This window comes from Hemicordylus capensis, chromosome 1 (genome assembly GCF_027244095.1).
Source record: "Hemicordylus capensis ecotype Gifberg chromosome 1, rHemCap1.1.pri, whole genome shotgun sequence".
Lineage (NCBI taxonomy): Eukaryota > Metazoa > Chordata > Lepidosauria > Squamata > Cordylidae > Hemicordylus > Hemicordylus capensis.
Genome location: NC_069657.1, coordinates 380412860 through 380430552, shown reverse-complemented (window position 1 = coordinate 380430552; position 17693 = coordinate 380412860). Strand labels below are relative to the sequence as shown.

Sequence of the window (17693 nt, the reverse complement as noted above, 5' to 3'; positions counted from 1 at the left end):
AAAGATAATTTTGATGGAACAATTGTATTTGTATGTTTTCCCTTCTGTAGTTAATAGCATCTAGGGCTGTGGTTTAAGAAGAAAGGGTTAACTCCACATACATGCACTATAGCCTTAACCCAAATCTGGCTCGAAAGCAGCTTACTACTGCTTCAAATATTAATACACCAGTTTTCAACCAAAGTTATCCAAGTGAATTGCATAGAAAAATAATAAATAAGATGGTTCCCTGTCCACAGTGGGCTCAACATCTAAAAGGAAATATGAAGTAGACACCAGCAACAACCACTGGAGGGATGCTGTGCTGGAAGGCTACTCTACATAAGAGATGAAGGCTCGAGAACATAGCGAACAGGGATAGCAAACAGGACGTAGGAGTTTTGAGTTTAGCGGGAAGTGTGCGGGGGAGCCTGGAACAAGCCTCTGCGATCACAAGGAGCCTGGTGGAGAAGAGAACGTAAGTATTTATCCCTCCCTCGTATCCCTCATATTCTTGGGAAAGGCTGTTTGGACAGTTAAAAAGCTGACCATTACAGCTAGGACTGATCCTTCTCATAAACTATCTAATAAATGGACAATAAACTCTCTAAATACTGTAAACAGCCAACAAAAACAGTATGAAGATAGAAGGTCAGCAGGGGAAGGGGCTCCTCCCAGTGTATTGCACAGAGTGCCACATGTATGACTATTTGACCCATGGGCAGAAGTCATGGGTGTGTGCTTGGTGCAAGGAGTTCCTGGCTCTCAGGAAAAAAATTGTTCCCTTGAGACCAAGGTGGCGGATCTGGAGAAGCTCAGAGAGACAGAGAGGCATGTGGACGAGACCTTCAGGGATGTGATAGAGGCATCCCACTCCAGGGCTGGTAGCTCCTCTGCTGTCAGGGAGAATGAAGGTCTTGGGCAAGGAGGCCATTGGTCTGAGGAAGAGAGAAATGCTCTTTTAGAAGGGACCCCTTCCGTGGATGATGAGCCCATATCCTCTCGCACAGGGGATACTCCTCTGGGGGGTGGGGACCTCCTTGCAGGGGGTGATTCGATCATTAGAGGGATAGAGAGATGGGTTTGTGACCCGCATGTTGACCGCATGGTGACTTGCCTGCCTGGTGTGAAGGTTGCAGACATCACGCAGCGTCTAGACAGGCTCCTAGACAGTGCTGGGGAGGAGACAGCTGTCGTGGTGCACGTTGGCACCAACGACGTGGGGAAATGCAGTCGGGAGGTCCTGGAAGCCAGTTAGATTGTATACCCAAAAGGAGGAAAGGTACCACTAAGTCCAGGAGGATGCCAGCATGGTTAACGGGTACCGTCAAGGAAGCCATAAAAGGGAAGAAGACTTCCTTCCGAAATTGGAAGGCCTGTCCAAATGAAGAGAACAGAAAGGAACACAAACTCTAGCAAAAGAAATGCAAGGTGACAATAAGGGAGGCAAAAAGAGAGTTTGAGGAACATTTAGCCAAAAGTATTGAGGGGAACAACAAAAACTTCTTTAAGTACATCAGAAGCAGGAAACCTGCCAGGGAGGCAGTTGGACCATTTGACAATGAGGGAGTGAAAGGGATTATTAAGGAGGATATGGAGATTGCAGAGAAGCTGAATGAGTTCTTTGCATCTGTCTTCACGGCAGAGGATACTGATCATATACCTGTTCCTGAACCAGGCTTTTTAGGGATGGAGGCTAGAGAGCTGAGTCAGATAGAAGTGACAAGGGATGATGTTCCAAACTGTCTGGAAAAACTGAAAGCTAACAAATCACCAGGCCCGGATGGCATCCATCCAAGAGTCCTCAAGGAACTCAAATGTGAAATTGCCGACCTCCTTGCTAAAATATTTAACTTATCCATGAAATCTGGCTCTGTACCAGAGGACTGGAGAGTAGCAAATGTAACACCAATTTTCAAAAAGGGTTCTAGGGGCGATCCAGTAAATTACAGGCCAGTTAGCCTAACGTCCGTTCCAGGCAAATTGATGGAAAGTATCCTCAAGGATAAAATTGTAAAGCACCTAGAACAGGCCCTGCTGGGAGTGAGCCAGCATGGATTCCGCAAAGGTAAGTCTTGCCTCACCAACCTTTTGGACTTCTTTGAGAGTGTCAACAAGTGTGTGGATCAAGGTGATCCAGTTGACATAGTCTACCTGGACTTCCAAAAAGCTTTTGTCAAAGTTCCTCATCAAAGACTCCTGAGGAAACTTAGCGGTCATGTGATAAGGGGACAAATACATGTGTGGATTGCTAACTGGTTGAAAGACAGGAAACAGAGGGTAGGTATAAATGGAGAGTTTTCACAATGGAGGGAAGTAAGAAGTGGGGTCCCCCAGGGATCTGTACTGGGACTGGTGCGTTTTAATTTACTCATAAATGATCTAGAAGCAGAGGTAATCAGCGATGTGGCCAAATTTGCAAATGATACCAAACTCTTCCGGGTAGTGAAATCCAAAACGGATTGTGAGCAGCTCCAAAAGGATCTCTCCAAACTGGGGGTGGGCGACAAAATGGCAAATGCGGATCAATGTTAGCAAGTGTAAAGTGATGCACATTGGGATGAAAAACCACAACTTCAAGTATACGCTGATGGGATCCGAGCTGTCGGTGATGGACCAGGAGAGGGATCTTGGGGTCGTGGTGGACAGACAGCTCATTGAAAGTGTTGACTCAATGTGCGGCAGCTGTTAAAAAGGCCAATTCCATGCTAGGGATCATTAGGAAGGGGATTGAAAATAAAACGGCTAATATTATAATGCCCTTATACAAAACTATGGTGCGACCACAACTGGAGTACTGCGTACAATTCTGGTCACCACATCTTAAAAAGGACATTGTGGAACTGGAGAAAGTACAGAAGAGGGCAACCAAGATGATCAGGGGGCCTAGAGTGCCTTTCTTATGAGGCAAGACTACAACACCTGGGGCTTTTTAGTTTAGAAAAAAGACGACTGCGGGGAGACATGATAGAGGTCTACAAAATCATGCATGGTGTGGAGAAAGTGGAGAGAGAGAAATTCTTTTCCCTCTCACACAACACTAGAACCAGGGGTCACTCCATGAAAGTGATTGTCAGGAGGTCTAGGACCAACAAACGGAAGTACTTTTTCACACAATGCGTGATCCACTTGTGGAACTCTCTGCCCCAGGATGTGGTGACAGCCAACAACCTGGATGGCTTTAAGAGGGGTTTGGATGACTTCATGGAGGAGAGGTCCATCAATGGCTACTAGTCAGAGGGCTGTGGGCCACCTCCAGCCTCAAAGGCAGGCTGCCTCTGAGTACCAGTTGCAGGGGAGTAACAGCAGGAGAGAGGGCATGCCCTCAATTTCTGCCTGTGGCTTCCGGCGGCATCTGGTGGGCCACTGTGCGAAACAGGGTGCTGGACTAGATGGGCCTTGGGCCTGATCCAGCAGGGCTGTTCTTATGTTCTTATGGCATTGGATAGGGCCAGTTTCTCTCCCCTTGCTAAATATATGAGAATCACCACTTTAAAAGATGCCTCTTTGCTCCGTTAGCAGGGTCTTCGCGCACACAAGCAGAGGTGGGGGGGAGATGCATTCACAACACATCTTCTGCACTGCATCTAGTTTGGCCCTACAGGACTCCTAATTGCTCTCATGCAGGCTTTGGTACACTGATGGGCTGCCACAAGCTTGATCTCTCTCTGTTTCTTCTTTTCTCATCCCAAGATTGTTTTGGCTCCTGGATGCAAATCACAATAAAAAGCAAACCAACCTGCATCAAATTGTACCAGTTGAACAAAGAAAATGTAATGGAACAGTAGGGATAGAAGAGCTACCTGCTCTTCTAGGAAGCATTAAGAAAGACATGCACCACTAAACCAACATTTGAGACCTCTCCCTACATCTTTTTAGTATTCTCTTACTGGGGGTTGGGGAATGAGGAAGTTTTAAAGAATTCATCTCAAGGGAAATTTGAAAAAGAGATGCAAGGACAACATATACTGGGGAAAAGGGATGCCAGAGGTTAGCACTTCTTCACAGAAGTTACTGCAATACCCCACTTGAGCTTTGGGTCAATACATTTTTCCATCCTCAGTGCTATATACTGCTCTACAGCCTTTATTACTATTATGACATATTTTGGTGTAATGAGGAATAAATGTATGATATAGAAAAAGTCCAAAGACACACAGTTTTATAAAGCTGGAATCTTGATTGAAAAGACATAAAAATTACCACATAAACTACAGAGATGGTTTATTTGGAAAACTGAATGTCCTTTTTTCAATTCCTGGTTTCAGAGAGTGAATTGGCTTTGAGCAGTTCTCTACCTCCAACAGACTATGTGATGTCTGTCACAAAATAATTTTTTATAGATTTAACAAATGCATTATTGATTGTTTTTACACATCCCACTTTTTGCAAGGGGAAAGAAAAGATGTGAACTGCAACTCATGCTATACTTCAGAAATTCTAGGAGGAGGGAATATTTAGACTGTAAAGAGAAACAAAATTAGTGCCCGTTATAACATCCATCCCACTTCTTGTCATGCCACTATAATATCTAAGGTCAAGATTAAGCCTTCTGTACATAAGAACTGCCTTGCTGGATCAGGCCCAAGGCCTATCTGGTCCAGCATCCTGGTATGTAGTATGCAGAGACTTTTCATATCATCCATCTATAATGCCGTCATGCAGCAGCTGTGCTAGCCATGCCAGGACACTCAAGACAATTGAATAGCAAATCCAGGCTCCTGCTTTTCCTTCCAGGGCATCAAGTGATCAGCATTCCTCCCCTTCCACCACAGACTAGTAACACCCAGGAGCAGGTATAAGCTTTGCATGTAGGCTCAGATGGCTCAATTCTTTGTGGGAAGCACTTGAACCCCATAGCCAAAGATGGTCCCTGTGTGGCTACTACCATTAAGTGGCAAGCAAGGGCATGGAAGAAGGAGTAGCTGGTCTAAACCTACAAACATCCCATTTTCCAGCCTCTGCACTCTTACTTTATGAGTAGAATTTGTGCTATAACAGTGGACCAGCAAGTGGTATGCCTCATGCTAATACTTATTTGCTTGCATAATATACATAACACAGGACCATTAATACAACTAAGTAATAAATATGTGCCACTTGAAGCGATACTGAAATTAAGGCCTTTTATATGTATATGTCAATATAGTGAGCACATTGCTACAAAAAGAAAAAAACCTCAAAACATTACTAGAAAAGGAGGTAACTGTGGTTTTTCCTGTGATCTGAAGGTGTCCTCGGTGACAGTGTAGTATATTTAAAAGCATACAGCAACATTCGCTTTTCAATTTCTACGTACCCTACAACTATCAGATTCCTTGATAGATCAGCAGTGGCTGGCCTGCAGGCTACTTTCCAACAGGTGGCAGATGGAGAAGCATGCTGTTTGGTTCCCAACCACAGCTGCTAAAGGAACCCTGCAGATTACTTCTCCTTCTTGCATGACCCATCTTTTAAAACAACTTAATAAATAATTACAGTACTAATCTGAATAAAACACTAAGCTTTATAGTTCAGTAAATACTGCAAGAATATTTTCATAAGCAAATATTTAACTGCCTGCAGGGTATGATTGTGTTATCACATTATGATGCCGGTCGTCATTTTCATGTGTACTTGCTTGGACAGCTTAACAAACATGTGTACCAATACATGCAAAATAGTATGCAAAGTGATAGAAGTGCAAAGTGACAGAAAATAGTTACATCATTTAATCATTATTAATTTTTTTAGCACCACAATTCTGAACATTTAAACTTGGAAGTCTAATTTATTTCAGTGATGGTCCTGCTTCCTTGTAAGTAAATACAAGATCAGTCATGATGTGCCAACTCTTTTACAAGTTTTACTGCATTTTTTTCAAACAAGACAAAATATCGCCTTTCATGTGTGCTACACTAACACACTGTATGAGTGTTCCATGTTTAGAATATTAAAGCAGTGTTCCATGTGTGTTACTTGGTACTGAGAGTAAAGACATTTTCACTCTTTGATCCTTACCCTGAGTGACTGCTAGGGTGATAAGACATTACTTAAAACTCTGCAAAAGTCTGACCAATGCTGAAAGCAGATGGCTTGGATCCAGATGAACAACAGTCACATACCGTGTTTCCCTGAAAATAAGACAGTGCCTTATATTAATTTTAGCCCCCCCAAATGCACTAGGGCAATTAGCGGTACATCAGAAATTACTGCTAGGTCTTACTTTCGGGGTAGGTCTTACTTTCGGGGAAACAGGGTATGTTGCCACTTATGGAGGCCAAGCTCACAATTTGAATTCATCAGAACCCCGAAGTCAATGTCAAAGGAAACTGAGTATGCCACATTTATACTCTTTCTAGTACACAGATGATTCCACCATTAACAGCTCAAACCAGACCACTCTATGATCACTTAAAACAGTCACTGCTCGATAATGTAAAGCTGCCCCCAAACCTTGTTTACTCTCAGCTCCCCTTTCTTGTACTCCATCACAACTACTTCTAACAGTGTGCCTTTATATTCTTAGAAAAGTAAACATCACTGCTTCTTCCACTGCTGATTTGTGCACCACAGTTCTGCTAGTGGCAATTAAATGTAGGTAACTTATTCTGTCGTTTTCAAAGGACATGAGACAGGTATCTGAAGTGTTCCTAGGTAGAGTTGTTTCTTTCATTAAAAATTTTTCCTATTAGTACCCAGAGCAATAGTCCCTGAGATTTTTCAAATAGTCTTAATGCAGCTCTCCAAACATTATCACAGTAAAGACATGAGTCAAAATGAAATGTAACACAGAGATAACTAGCCAAATAATATCAGTCATTTCTCTCAAAAATGACATTCAAACAAAAGCAAACTATTTTTCAGGTATAACACGCACACAAAATATATTTCAGCAATATGATTCAACATTTATGAAGCACTGAATTCCAATAAATTATTATATTTGGTAACTAATATAACTTGCTAGTTGTTCTTTGGGCTTTCATTATAGTAGACCTAACATATAAACTAAATTCCAGCTAAAACAGATTTTAAACACCAGATGTCCTTAAAATTTTGTTGTGAAGAGTTCATATTGCACATTAAGCTCTGGTTGCAATAAGCTTTCAAAGACAACATTTTAAATCCCAGCTAACAGGTTATAATTAAGCCACTGATATAACCTTCCCTGTTTCAGCCAGACTATCCACAAATGCTCAGCATGAGGTCAATTGGACTATTAGTCATCATGTCTGGAAGGAACATTAATACCAAGCTCAGAAGTTGGCCTTCCAATAAGGTCCAGTCCAGCAGAAATGCTAATATAAAAATATTCCTCTTAACAGGCAATAAGGCTCTTTTCAAGACAAGGTTCCACTAATTTTAAGGCAGACAGAACAAAACCTGCAAGAGAATAATTTCCACAGATGAACACAGCAAGCCAGCTTCTGCTAACAAAGCAAAGAGTATCAACACTTTGCAAAAAAAGAAAAGAAAAAGGTGAACTCTCTCCATTATCTTTCAATAAGAGGTTAATGAACTTGACATGCTTTATGAACTGCAAAACCTTGCACAGCATGCATTCAACACCTTTCTCATTTATTACTATAAAATGTTTTCTCTGTCAAATAACCACACAGGGGTCAGAATATCAGAACATTAATTAATGTGGTATCTTAGTAGTTCCATCTTTGCCCCAAGGTAGATCCATCTTTGTCTCAAGACAGGTCTGCATGTCGGGGGACGACCCCTGCTATACTTTAGAGTAAATATCCCCCCTCCCATGGGGGATGATTTTATATCATGCAAAATTTCAATATCATGAATGATATTAGGACCACCTAGAGTCAGAAATTAGATTTCAGCACAAAAGCAATTACCTTCTTGAACTGATGTCAAATTCACGGTTATTTGAAAAATAGTTATTAGTGAGTGTGTTGTAGACTTCTAATGGTACTTTTACTTGTGCCATTGAGAACACATTTCTCAATAATTGTGATGGCTGTTTTTGAACTTGCAGATACCATTTTTGTAAGATCTAATATAGAAAATGACCCTTTTAAACTCAAATAAAATATTTAGCCTGGGATTCTCAAATAAATAAATAATCTAACACACATTATGCCTCTCATTACCAGTTGCAGGGGAGCAACAGCAAGAGAGAGGGCATGCACATACCTCTTGCCTGTGGGCTCCCCAGAGGCATCTGGTGGGCCACTGTGTGAAAGAGGATGCTGAACTAGATGGGCCTTTTGCCTGATCCAGCAGGGCTGTTCTTATGTTCTTACATCAAATTATTAGGTTATTTATCTAATAAATAATCTAGATTAGATTTATTTATTTATATAAATAAATAATCTACTCTAATATTTATTTTATATTTATCAAAAAAATAATCTAACATCCTTTTGGCAGATGCCTCAGATAGCAACTATGGTTTCACTGCACAATGTCCCAGACCAATGCAATGTCTGGAGTACTGTGGGGGAAAAGACATGGCTGACACCCGAGGTGGTATCCAAAGTGAGTTCTGCCGCTCTCTTTCATTTTTAAATGCAGTGGGGAAATGCTTCACTAACAAGCAGAAGGTTGCTAGTTCGAATCCCCGCTGGTATGTTTCCCAGACTATGGGAAAACACCTATATTGGGCAGCAGCACTATAGGAAGATACTGAAAGGCATCATCTCATACTGTGTGGGAGGAGGCAATGGTAAACCCCTCCTGTAGTCTACCAAAAGAAAACCACAATTCCTCACAAGTCGATTTCAACTCCTATGGGTGCCAGGAGTTGAAATTGACTTGATGGCACACTTTACTTAGTTAAACCTAATGGCACAGCGGGGAAGTAACTTGCCTAGGGAGCAATGGGTTACTGGTTTGAACCCCTGCTGGGAAACACCTATATCAGGCAGCAGCGATTTGGAAGATGCTGAAAGGCATCATCTCATACTGTGCAAGAGATGGCAATGGTAAACCCCTCTTGTATTCTACCAAAGAAAATCACATGGCTCTGTGGTCACCAGGAGTTGACATCAACTACTTTACTTTACTTTATTCCATTCAGGGCCTCTCTGCATTCTTCTCAAAATGAATGAAAAAACTGACTTGATTTGGTTCATTATTCCATTTGTTCTGAAACGAATGCACGCCCATAGTTTCCAAATGCTTTTCAAAGGGCAGCTCCACATAGAGCATCGTATGATAGTCAATCTTTAGTGTTACAGAAGAATGAACGACTGCTGCCAATTTCCTATTCTTTCAGGAAAGGCCATAGCTACCTCATCAGGTGAAGAAGATAGAATTCATTCATGGTCACTGCTTCCAGCTACTAGAAACTAATACAGAACCCCAAAGACCCCATACCTGCTTATCTAAATGGAGGTAAATCCCAACAATGCTGGATTTTCCTCCATGGACCTTAACTATCATCATTTAGAAGTACAGGAAGTGACCTCATTATTGTCTACTTGCAGGCAGCAGCTCTCTGGGATTTCCAGCAGCATGTTTGGGTTATGTCAGGGATTGAACTTGGTGTTTTCTGCATGCAAAGCATGTGCTCTATCACTGAGCTATGACCCCTTTGATTTACACTTGGTCAATTTTCAATTGCAATCTATTAATTCTTATCCAGCCTGCTAGAAACTGCCCCAGGAGGAAACTTCTGTTCTTAGATCTTGACAGAAAAAACCGAGCTAGGTGACATCAGGATTTTAATGACACCTAACTCTAAGCTCTCCTGGTGACTTCATGCAGATATAATGGAGGACCAGAAGTCAGCTCCCAAGGGATTGAACAAATATGTATTCAAATATTTAATCTGAATGAAGCCCTAGATGAATATTCTGAGTCCGAAGAGCAGGCTCTCATACAAGCAAGTAGTGCCATTACTGAGTGCACCACATCTAGGTTCACCTGCTCAGGAAAGTATACAGCCTTTCCTGAACTTATAGGAAGAAATTATTTGCATAAGCATTCTGGCTTCTGGACAATCAGGACACACTTCATAATCATCACTATGCAGATGTAAAGGTAAAGTACGCCGTCAAGTCAGTTTCAACTCCTGGCGTCCACAGAGCCCTGTGCAAAACTCAAAACTTCGATTCTGGCTCTCCTGCAAGAATCCCGAGATTGAAAACCCTCTGTCTTGTATGCTATGCAAGAACAATGATCTATACATGTACTGTATTATCTGTGCACCACCTTGGGTTCCAACTTTTGGAAGAAAGGCAGTATATAAATCTAATAAATAAATACTGCAATGATCAAAGTTCTGAGATATCAGAGTAATATTCTTGTCAAACACGCATCATGATCACGGTAGTGTTGAGGGGCATAGAAACTGCTGCACACATTTAATCACTATTTTTAAAAAGAGCTCTCAAGACTCATTTATTTAAGCAAGCCTCCAGCATGTAAGTATGCTGTTTTTTTAAATTTTAACTGTTTTAATGTTTGGTTATTAACTGTGGTTTTGTTTTTGTAAACAGCCATGAGACATGTATGTGTGGCGGAACAGAAATGTAATGAATGCATAAACAAACAGAATCTACTGTAAGTAATGTATTATTTAAAAAACAAACAAACACTTTTAAAACTAGCCTGTGTGCATGATAATTTATTTCACAAATAAGCCAGATTTTATTTTACTCATTTCACAACAAATTGAATTGAAAAAAATTTCACTCATGATATTGAAACAGCTATATTTTGATACTAGAACATAAATTTGTTCTAAAGCACTGACTTTTAAAAAAATTATTTGTACACTGCCCCAAACTTCCAACTCTTAGAATTAATCTAATCGTAATTTAGACTAACTAAATGTGCTAATTCTGTTTAGCACAGATTAAGACAAATTAGTAAATCATCCAGTTGCAAGACATTTTCCTGAATGAAATTATTATCAAAGATCAATGTCTTGAATGAAAGATGGAAATTTCAGTCACCATTTAATGTAAGAGATTTTTTTAATTTAAAAAGAAAAAATCGCCTTATGCTAGTGTGACCTTTTGCAAAATTCACATCTGATCCAAGCTTGAGCACTAAGGTACAATTCTTTCCCCAATTATGAAAAATGTTTTATATAATAATCACCACTCCCCTCCCGCAAAGGATCAGAAAGTTCAGATGATTTAAGTCTTGTATGATTTTGTGTTTAATTCATCATGTTGTCACATCCTTCTGAAAACCCTCCCTAAGCCATACACACCCAGGAAAGGGACGTGTTTTTTCACCAATCAGCTATCAATCTCATCAGCTTAAAACATGAACACAGGCAGTATAGCACACAGAATAATGGGGCGGAAAGAATCCTGAGAAAGGCAAGGCAGCAAATCAGCCAAAGGATAAAGGTGATTTCTAACCTACTTTGATAACAGAAGATATATAATTCCATTGGCACAATAGACACGGAGAAGGGAATGCATAGGGTTAATTCCAGAGTACACCCAAAGCCCTTCTAGGCAGCTTGAGAGGAGAGGTTCCTGCTGCTGAGAGAAAGTTGGAGTGGGGGAGAATGGTGGCCACTGCTGTGAAGAAGAAAGAAATAAACAAGAAAGACTTACTTTTGTAGCTGGCAGCCCAGGGTTGATAGCCATAATACCCAGTAATCCGCAGAATCCTTTCCTCGATGGAAGTGAGCCCCACCGAAGTGAGGTCTTCCATGGATCGAGACCATTTCAAATCCTCTTTAATCGCTTCATCCACCACTAAGTATTTGAGCTGCCGGAGTTGAGGGCTGATGTCTGATAGCCTCCTGGGGCTGACATCCGGAGATCTCCTCATGCCACTAGGAAAGGCAAACAAGGATGTAATAGATGCAAACACTCCCAGGAATACCACAGGTATTAATAACGTATGAGAAGCACACACAGGAGGGGGTGGGGGGGGCTTGAGGAAGGCACTCAGCACCAAGGATATATGGCCTCATTCCCTTCCCTGCAACACACACAAGCCATCTACCTCCGAAAAGCCCGCCAACGGAATGCCTTAGTGCATTCTGAGAGAGGAGAGGGAGATGGTGCAAGGAGGGGGAGACCTTCAATTCACTGCTTTCCAAGCTAGCAAGAAATGCTCCAGCCTCCAGGCGAACTTTAGGTCCTTCCCCGCCAAAACGACTCCCCTCGCCCTTCTGCTTCTTGTCCCCCTGCCAACAGCCCAGAAAGAGACGAGCACCGAAGGAAGAAGGACCGAAAACTTTGCTCGCGGTGGCCCACACAGAGCAGTTGCCGTGGCAGCCCAGGGGCGGCGGGTCTATGTGCCGAGGAGGAGGCAGAGCAGCTCCGGCTTCCCCCGGAGGGAGGGAGGGAGGGACGTGTGTGGTACAAGCGCCGAGCAAGTAGCGCTGCTGCCCCTGCTGCAAGAAGCAGGTGTCTCCCCCCACCACCCCGCGCCCGCGCGCGCGCCCGCTCCCTCCCTATGCCAAGCCAGCCGCCCCAACACGTCCCCGGCGGCAGCACTCACATCGCAATAGCCTTGCCCCTAGTCGTGCCGTTGGGGAACTCTCGAATCCCCATAGGGAAGAGCAGCGGGGGAGTGGGGGCTCCCAGACTTCAGGAAAGGTGCAGCCGCCTTGGGCTGACTGGCAGTGCACGGAGCGGGAGGCTGCGAGGGACTAGCGGCGCCCGCGCGGGTCGCGAAGGCAGCAAGAGAAAGAGAGCAGAAGGACGGAGAGAGGGTGCCAGGGCTAGCGCTTGCCACAGCAGAAGCACACGGGGTCTGGAGTAGAGCAGCAGCTGCTGTTGCTGCTGCTCCTGCATGCGAGTCGTCGTCGGTCTCCTCCTCCTCCTCCGTCCTCAGGGCCGGCGAGGCGTCGGCTCCGAGCTGCAACCTGCTGTCGCTCCTGGATGCTGCTGCGTATGGAGTCAGAGTGATAAAGCGGAGGAGGAGAAAAGGTCTTGTCGCCCCCCGGTAGGCAGCCGCGTTTACTCGCCCATCATTCTCTACGGGGAAATGCCTTTCTCTTGCTTCCGGTAGGGGGAGCCCGCTCGTCCTCTCCGTAGTTTTCCACCTTGCCGTGGAACTGGCCGAACAGCCGACAGGGGGAGCCCGGGGGGCAGTTATGCCAAAGGGAGGCCTGCGTAGGGATCCTACCGCGGAAAGGCAAGGCGGAATGGGAGGTAGAGCAAAGCGGGTGTCTGTATTTTTCTAACAGAAAAGCGTGTTATACAAATTAGTTGTTATAATTATCATTATATCACACACTTTGTGAACTAACAACGACTATCAGCTCCTTTGCAACAAATAAATAATAAATAAAATATATCGCACACGATGAATTAACCAAATAACATTAAGCTGTTTTGCAATTTAGCTACTTTTTTATTTGTTTGTTTGTTTAACTGGCTTTAACTAACTGAAAGGCATTCAGCCAGGGGCATAACGAGGCTGGAGTGGGCCCAGAGACAATTCAACTCAGTACTTCATCATTCGTTGTTCCAAAGTATTTTTCGTTTTGCATATCATGTTGCTGTCCTCTGTTCAATCAACCTCTGGGCTCCAAAACAAATGAGAGGGAAAGTGATTCAAAATGAGAGTCAGTCGAAACAGGGCAGCCCAAAAACGCTTCCTTCAGCCAGCCAGTGTTCTGAAAATCTAAATAGGAGGTGAAAGCTCCTTCCCCTGCTCTGACCTTGGGATCTCTCCACCTCTGTTTCCAAGACACAAGATGCAAAGAAAACCATAAGGCAAAGCAAGGCATGGCAGCTGCCCAAGGAAGCAGATATTGTGAGTGCCACTGAGGGTGGCAGAAAGAATAGGAGGCCAAGGGATCTGTCCCATGAGACACAGTCCATTGGGAAGTTCTGTAGCACAAGGCCCAATGAAGCTTGCATAAGAAAAGTTCCCAACAGATTGTGCCCCATGTTTAATCAGTAGATTGTACCATTTGGGCTTTTTGCCTCAAGCATCCAAATATTCTGGCTATATAGCCGAGAAAAATGGCTGTGACCCCACTCCACACAGACCTTGAACCATTTCACACCTTATGCAGAGACAAAACCCAAGTTTGCTGCTGAATGTGTGCTCGGAACTGCTGCTGATCATGTCTACCTGACTAGCGTCACTTTATGAAACACATGCCTCCTCTTTCCGCTGTGCACTTAAAACTTCTTAGTTGTACACCTTAGCAACATCATGTGTGAACTGGGCCGCCTGCAAAACGAGCAGAATGAATCTGCTAGGACCTTCTAAGGTCGACTGTCTCATACGCATTCTACCTGCTTGATAGCAGCCCAGTCTCCAGGGTCTTGTGCTGATTTATGCCCCTTGTTGCCTTGGGGTCAATAGCTAAAGAAAGATTTGAAACTTAGCGAAGGCAAGGAAATTCACAGGAATCTCTTTATATCCTAGCAACAGAGAGAGAAAAGGGTGAGAATAACCCCTGTTGTTCTTCAGTGTCATTTTCCAGCCCCTTTTACACTTCAAGAACTGCAGCATCTGGAATTCTGTTCTAGCAGTATTCTGAAACTTAGGTTGAAGCAGAGGCAAGCATCTGACTGGAGAGGCTGTTGAAACAGGTTTGCACTTCTTCCTTCCTACTACTTTGATTGTCAAAACAATAGCTTTGTACTGGTGAGAGAAGCAGCACTCACAGAAATTCTCCCCTCTGCAAAATTACTAGACCTTGTCTGTTCTGTCAAGCATCACTGCTTTAAATACTCTCCTGGGTTTTTTTCATACAGCAAACTTTACCACGAGTTTACTGCGAGGCTTTACTGCGAGTTCAAAGTTGCCCTAAAAAACTGATACAAAAAGTGCAATTCTTTTACCCTGCATATAAATTGGGCTAAACTCTAACGTGCAATGAAAAACCAAAATCATGTGTGAGGTGCTCCCCGATAGCTCACAGAGACTTCAGGGTAAATCTGGCCGATATGTGAATGCACACCCTGCATCCTGGAGGAGATGCGAGCTAAAAGCCCTGTTTGAAAAACGCCCTGTCGTGAGTTTTGCTTTTGTTTTGTTTTGTTTGTTACTCATTAAGGTGCCATGTACATTGGTGCTATCTATAAACTAATAACAGGAAAAATTCCTCCTGCAGTGTTTGAAGTTAAGCCAATGTTTAACATATAGTCAAGGGGAGTGGGAGAAGGACAGACAAGATTCACAGATGCATCACATCTCAGGTGGGAGAAGGAAGCTAGATGACAAACAAAGCACCCATGTGTACCAAAGGAGCAGGTAGGAGTATATCTCTGATGCAGTGTATCCCTTCTTTCTCCCTGGTTATACAAGTCCTTTATCAAACATGTATTTCCATGAATGCCATCACAAGCTTAACCAGCAGGCCCTGCCTATGCCTCCATCTGGAGTCTCAGATGCAGGCAGGAGGCAGTTGCAACACGCTGGGTCCTCCTTCTCTTTGAGGCTGCGCCTTGAGAGGAAATATTATTATTATTATTTTACATTTATCTCCCGCTCTTCCTCCAAGGAGCCCAGAGCGGTGTACTACATACTTGAGTTTCTCTTTCACAACAACCCTGTGAAGTAGGTTAGGCTGAGAGAGAAGTGACTGGCCCAGAGTCACCCAGCAAGTTCCATGGCTGAATGGGGATTCGAACTCGGGTCTCCCCGGTCCTAGTCCAGCACTCTAACCACTACACCACGATAGAAAGACCTCCTCCCAGCTCTTGCATGGCTGGCTTTTAAATCCTTACCAGCACATTTGGCAGTAGCCTTACCCCCTCCTGCCTCTTGCAAGATTCCTCCCTGCTTCAGTTGAAAAAGGGGAAATATTTTCATTGCCCGAGCAAGCAATGGAGCTGCCTCACCCATCTAGCTCTGCTGCTGGATCATCTGGGCTGCTATACTCACATCGAGTCTGGGTGTGCCAGATGATAGACAAATGTTATACTCCTGACAGTATAAATAACTTCTTTTGCTTTAGCATAATTATAATCCAAAGCTGACACAACTATTTATTTATTTATTTATTTATTTATTTATTTATTTATTTTTAAAACTTTTTAAAAATTCCCTTCCAAAAGGCGCAGGGAGGTTTACTATTTGGCTCTAAGACACTAGTTTGACTCACATAGCTTTCATTTTTTGTTTGTAATTCATTATATAATCTGAACATGTGTGATTTACTAGTACGTAATGGCCAGATTACTTTAAATGTGCAGTTTGCCCTTGTATGTGTGTGCTTTTCTTTTTAAAGAATGGCTGTGGTGGGGCCTGATCAGAATTGGGACTGTAATACATGTGAATCTTTTGCCCCACCCCACCCTGTTGTATTGCAGTTCCAACAAAAAGCCACCTCAAGCTCCTATTTGCACCAGGAGATAAACTGCCATTGGCACTAGAGGGAAACTGTATATTGAATTTTTTAGCCTACTTTCCATAAGGAAAGTAAGCGTATGGTATCATCTGGCATTCTGTATGTGTGTCTGTGTGTCTGTGTCCCCCATCAACTTTGCAGTGCCTGGATCAATATGGACCAAACTGGGTACCGTTATAGGGACACATTGGGACACCACAATGGAGTAGTTTGTAATGATGTTATCCACCCCAGTTCAAGGTGGCGGACGCAGGAACATTTGAGGTGCAAGTGAGCTAACTTGTGAACTGCCTAACCAATTTGAACCAAATTTGCTATAGCTATAAGAACACATAGGGATGGCTCAAGGATGTAGTTTGTGATGATGTCATCCACCCCAATTCAAGATGTGTTAATGTTTGAAGCGCAAGTGGGCTAACTTGTGAACAGCCTAACCAATTTGAACCAAATTTGCTGCAGCTGTAGGGACACACAGGGACGGCTCAAGGGCATAGTTTGTAATGATGTCATCCACCCTGATTCAAGATGGCAGATGCATGAATGTTTGAGGTGGGCTTAATTATGAACCACCTAACTGATCTGAACCAAATTTGCTATTGGTGTAGGGACACATAGCAACACCTCAACAGTGTAGTTTGCGATGATGTCTCCACCCCAGTCCAAGATGGCAGATGTGTGAACATTTAAGGCTGAAGTGGGCTAACTTGTGAGGATGGTAATTATCAATTAAGATTGTAGTGAAAGGAAAGTAGGCAGGTTAGTTCTTACCAGAACCACTTGTTCTTTAGTGTATTGGGAAATATCTTGTTCATATTGAGGCTATTCCCACGATCAGGCAAAATCAGGCTAGGGGAGCCTAGCCCGATTTCGCCTGACTGTGAGAACCACCGGGCTCACAGGTCAGCCCAGTTGCCTCCAGGTGGTTAACCCGCCAAACTACTCCTCCCCTTAAACCCAATTTTTTTTAATCGTGAGTAGCTGTGGCGTGGTTCTGCGCTGCAGCTACTCATGAGGAGACCCCTGACCGGGAGGCTGAAAAGCAGCCTCCTGGCTTGGGGGTCTCTCCAGCATGCCCTGCGTGCTCGCGCAGGGCATGCTGGAGCTTCTGGGGGCCACGCGGACCCTGATCCTCCCATCCCCCACCGGCTCTGTAACGGAGCCGGCAGTCGTATGGGCAGCCAATCCAGCTGCCCAGGGCTGCCGCCCTGCTCGTGTTCAGGGAGAGCAGGCTAAGGAGAGAGCCCACTCTCCCCACTAACCCCCTAGAGGCTCTTCCTACGGATCATGAGAATGGCCTCATTGTCTATAAAAGTGCAGTGAATAAGAGTTTACTAAAAATGTGGTTATGAATCTGTTAATTATGATGTCTAGTAGAGGGAACATATCTAAGTAAGTGTGCTCTCGGCCCGGCCGCGCCGGCGGCGGCACTCTTGAGCCCAGCCGCGCCGGCGGCAGCGCTACTGGGGCGCAGATG

The 17693-nt window shown here is 43.7% G+C and overlaps 1 protein-coding gene across 5 annotated transcripts in view; it reads right to left on the bottom strand.

Moving 5' to 3' along the window:
• Window positions 1-12540, bottom strand: part of SLC35F3 (solute carrier family 35 member F3) — a 213769-nt gene extending 201229 nt beyond the window's left edge. For 3 of the 5 annotated variants that reach the window (XM_053299293.1, XM_053299322.1, XM_053299340.1), the window contains exons 1-2: window positions 12403-12540; window positions 11505-11728 (exon numbers count right to left, since the gene is read on the bottom strand). In XM_053299293.1, coding sequence (XP_053155268.1) covers window positions 11505-11728; window positions 12403-12455 — 277 coding nt within the window. In that variant the 5' untranslated portion in view covers window positions 12456-12540. Of the gene's footprint in view, window positions 1-11504; window positions 11729-11901; window positions 12278-12402 lie in introns of those variants that run through there. The other 2 variants (XM_053299303.1, XM_053299312.1) reach the window with 2 other exon arrangements.
• Between the last annotated feature and the right edge of the window lie 5153 nt (window positions 12541-17693).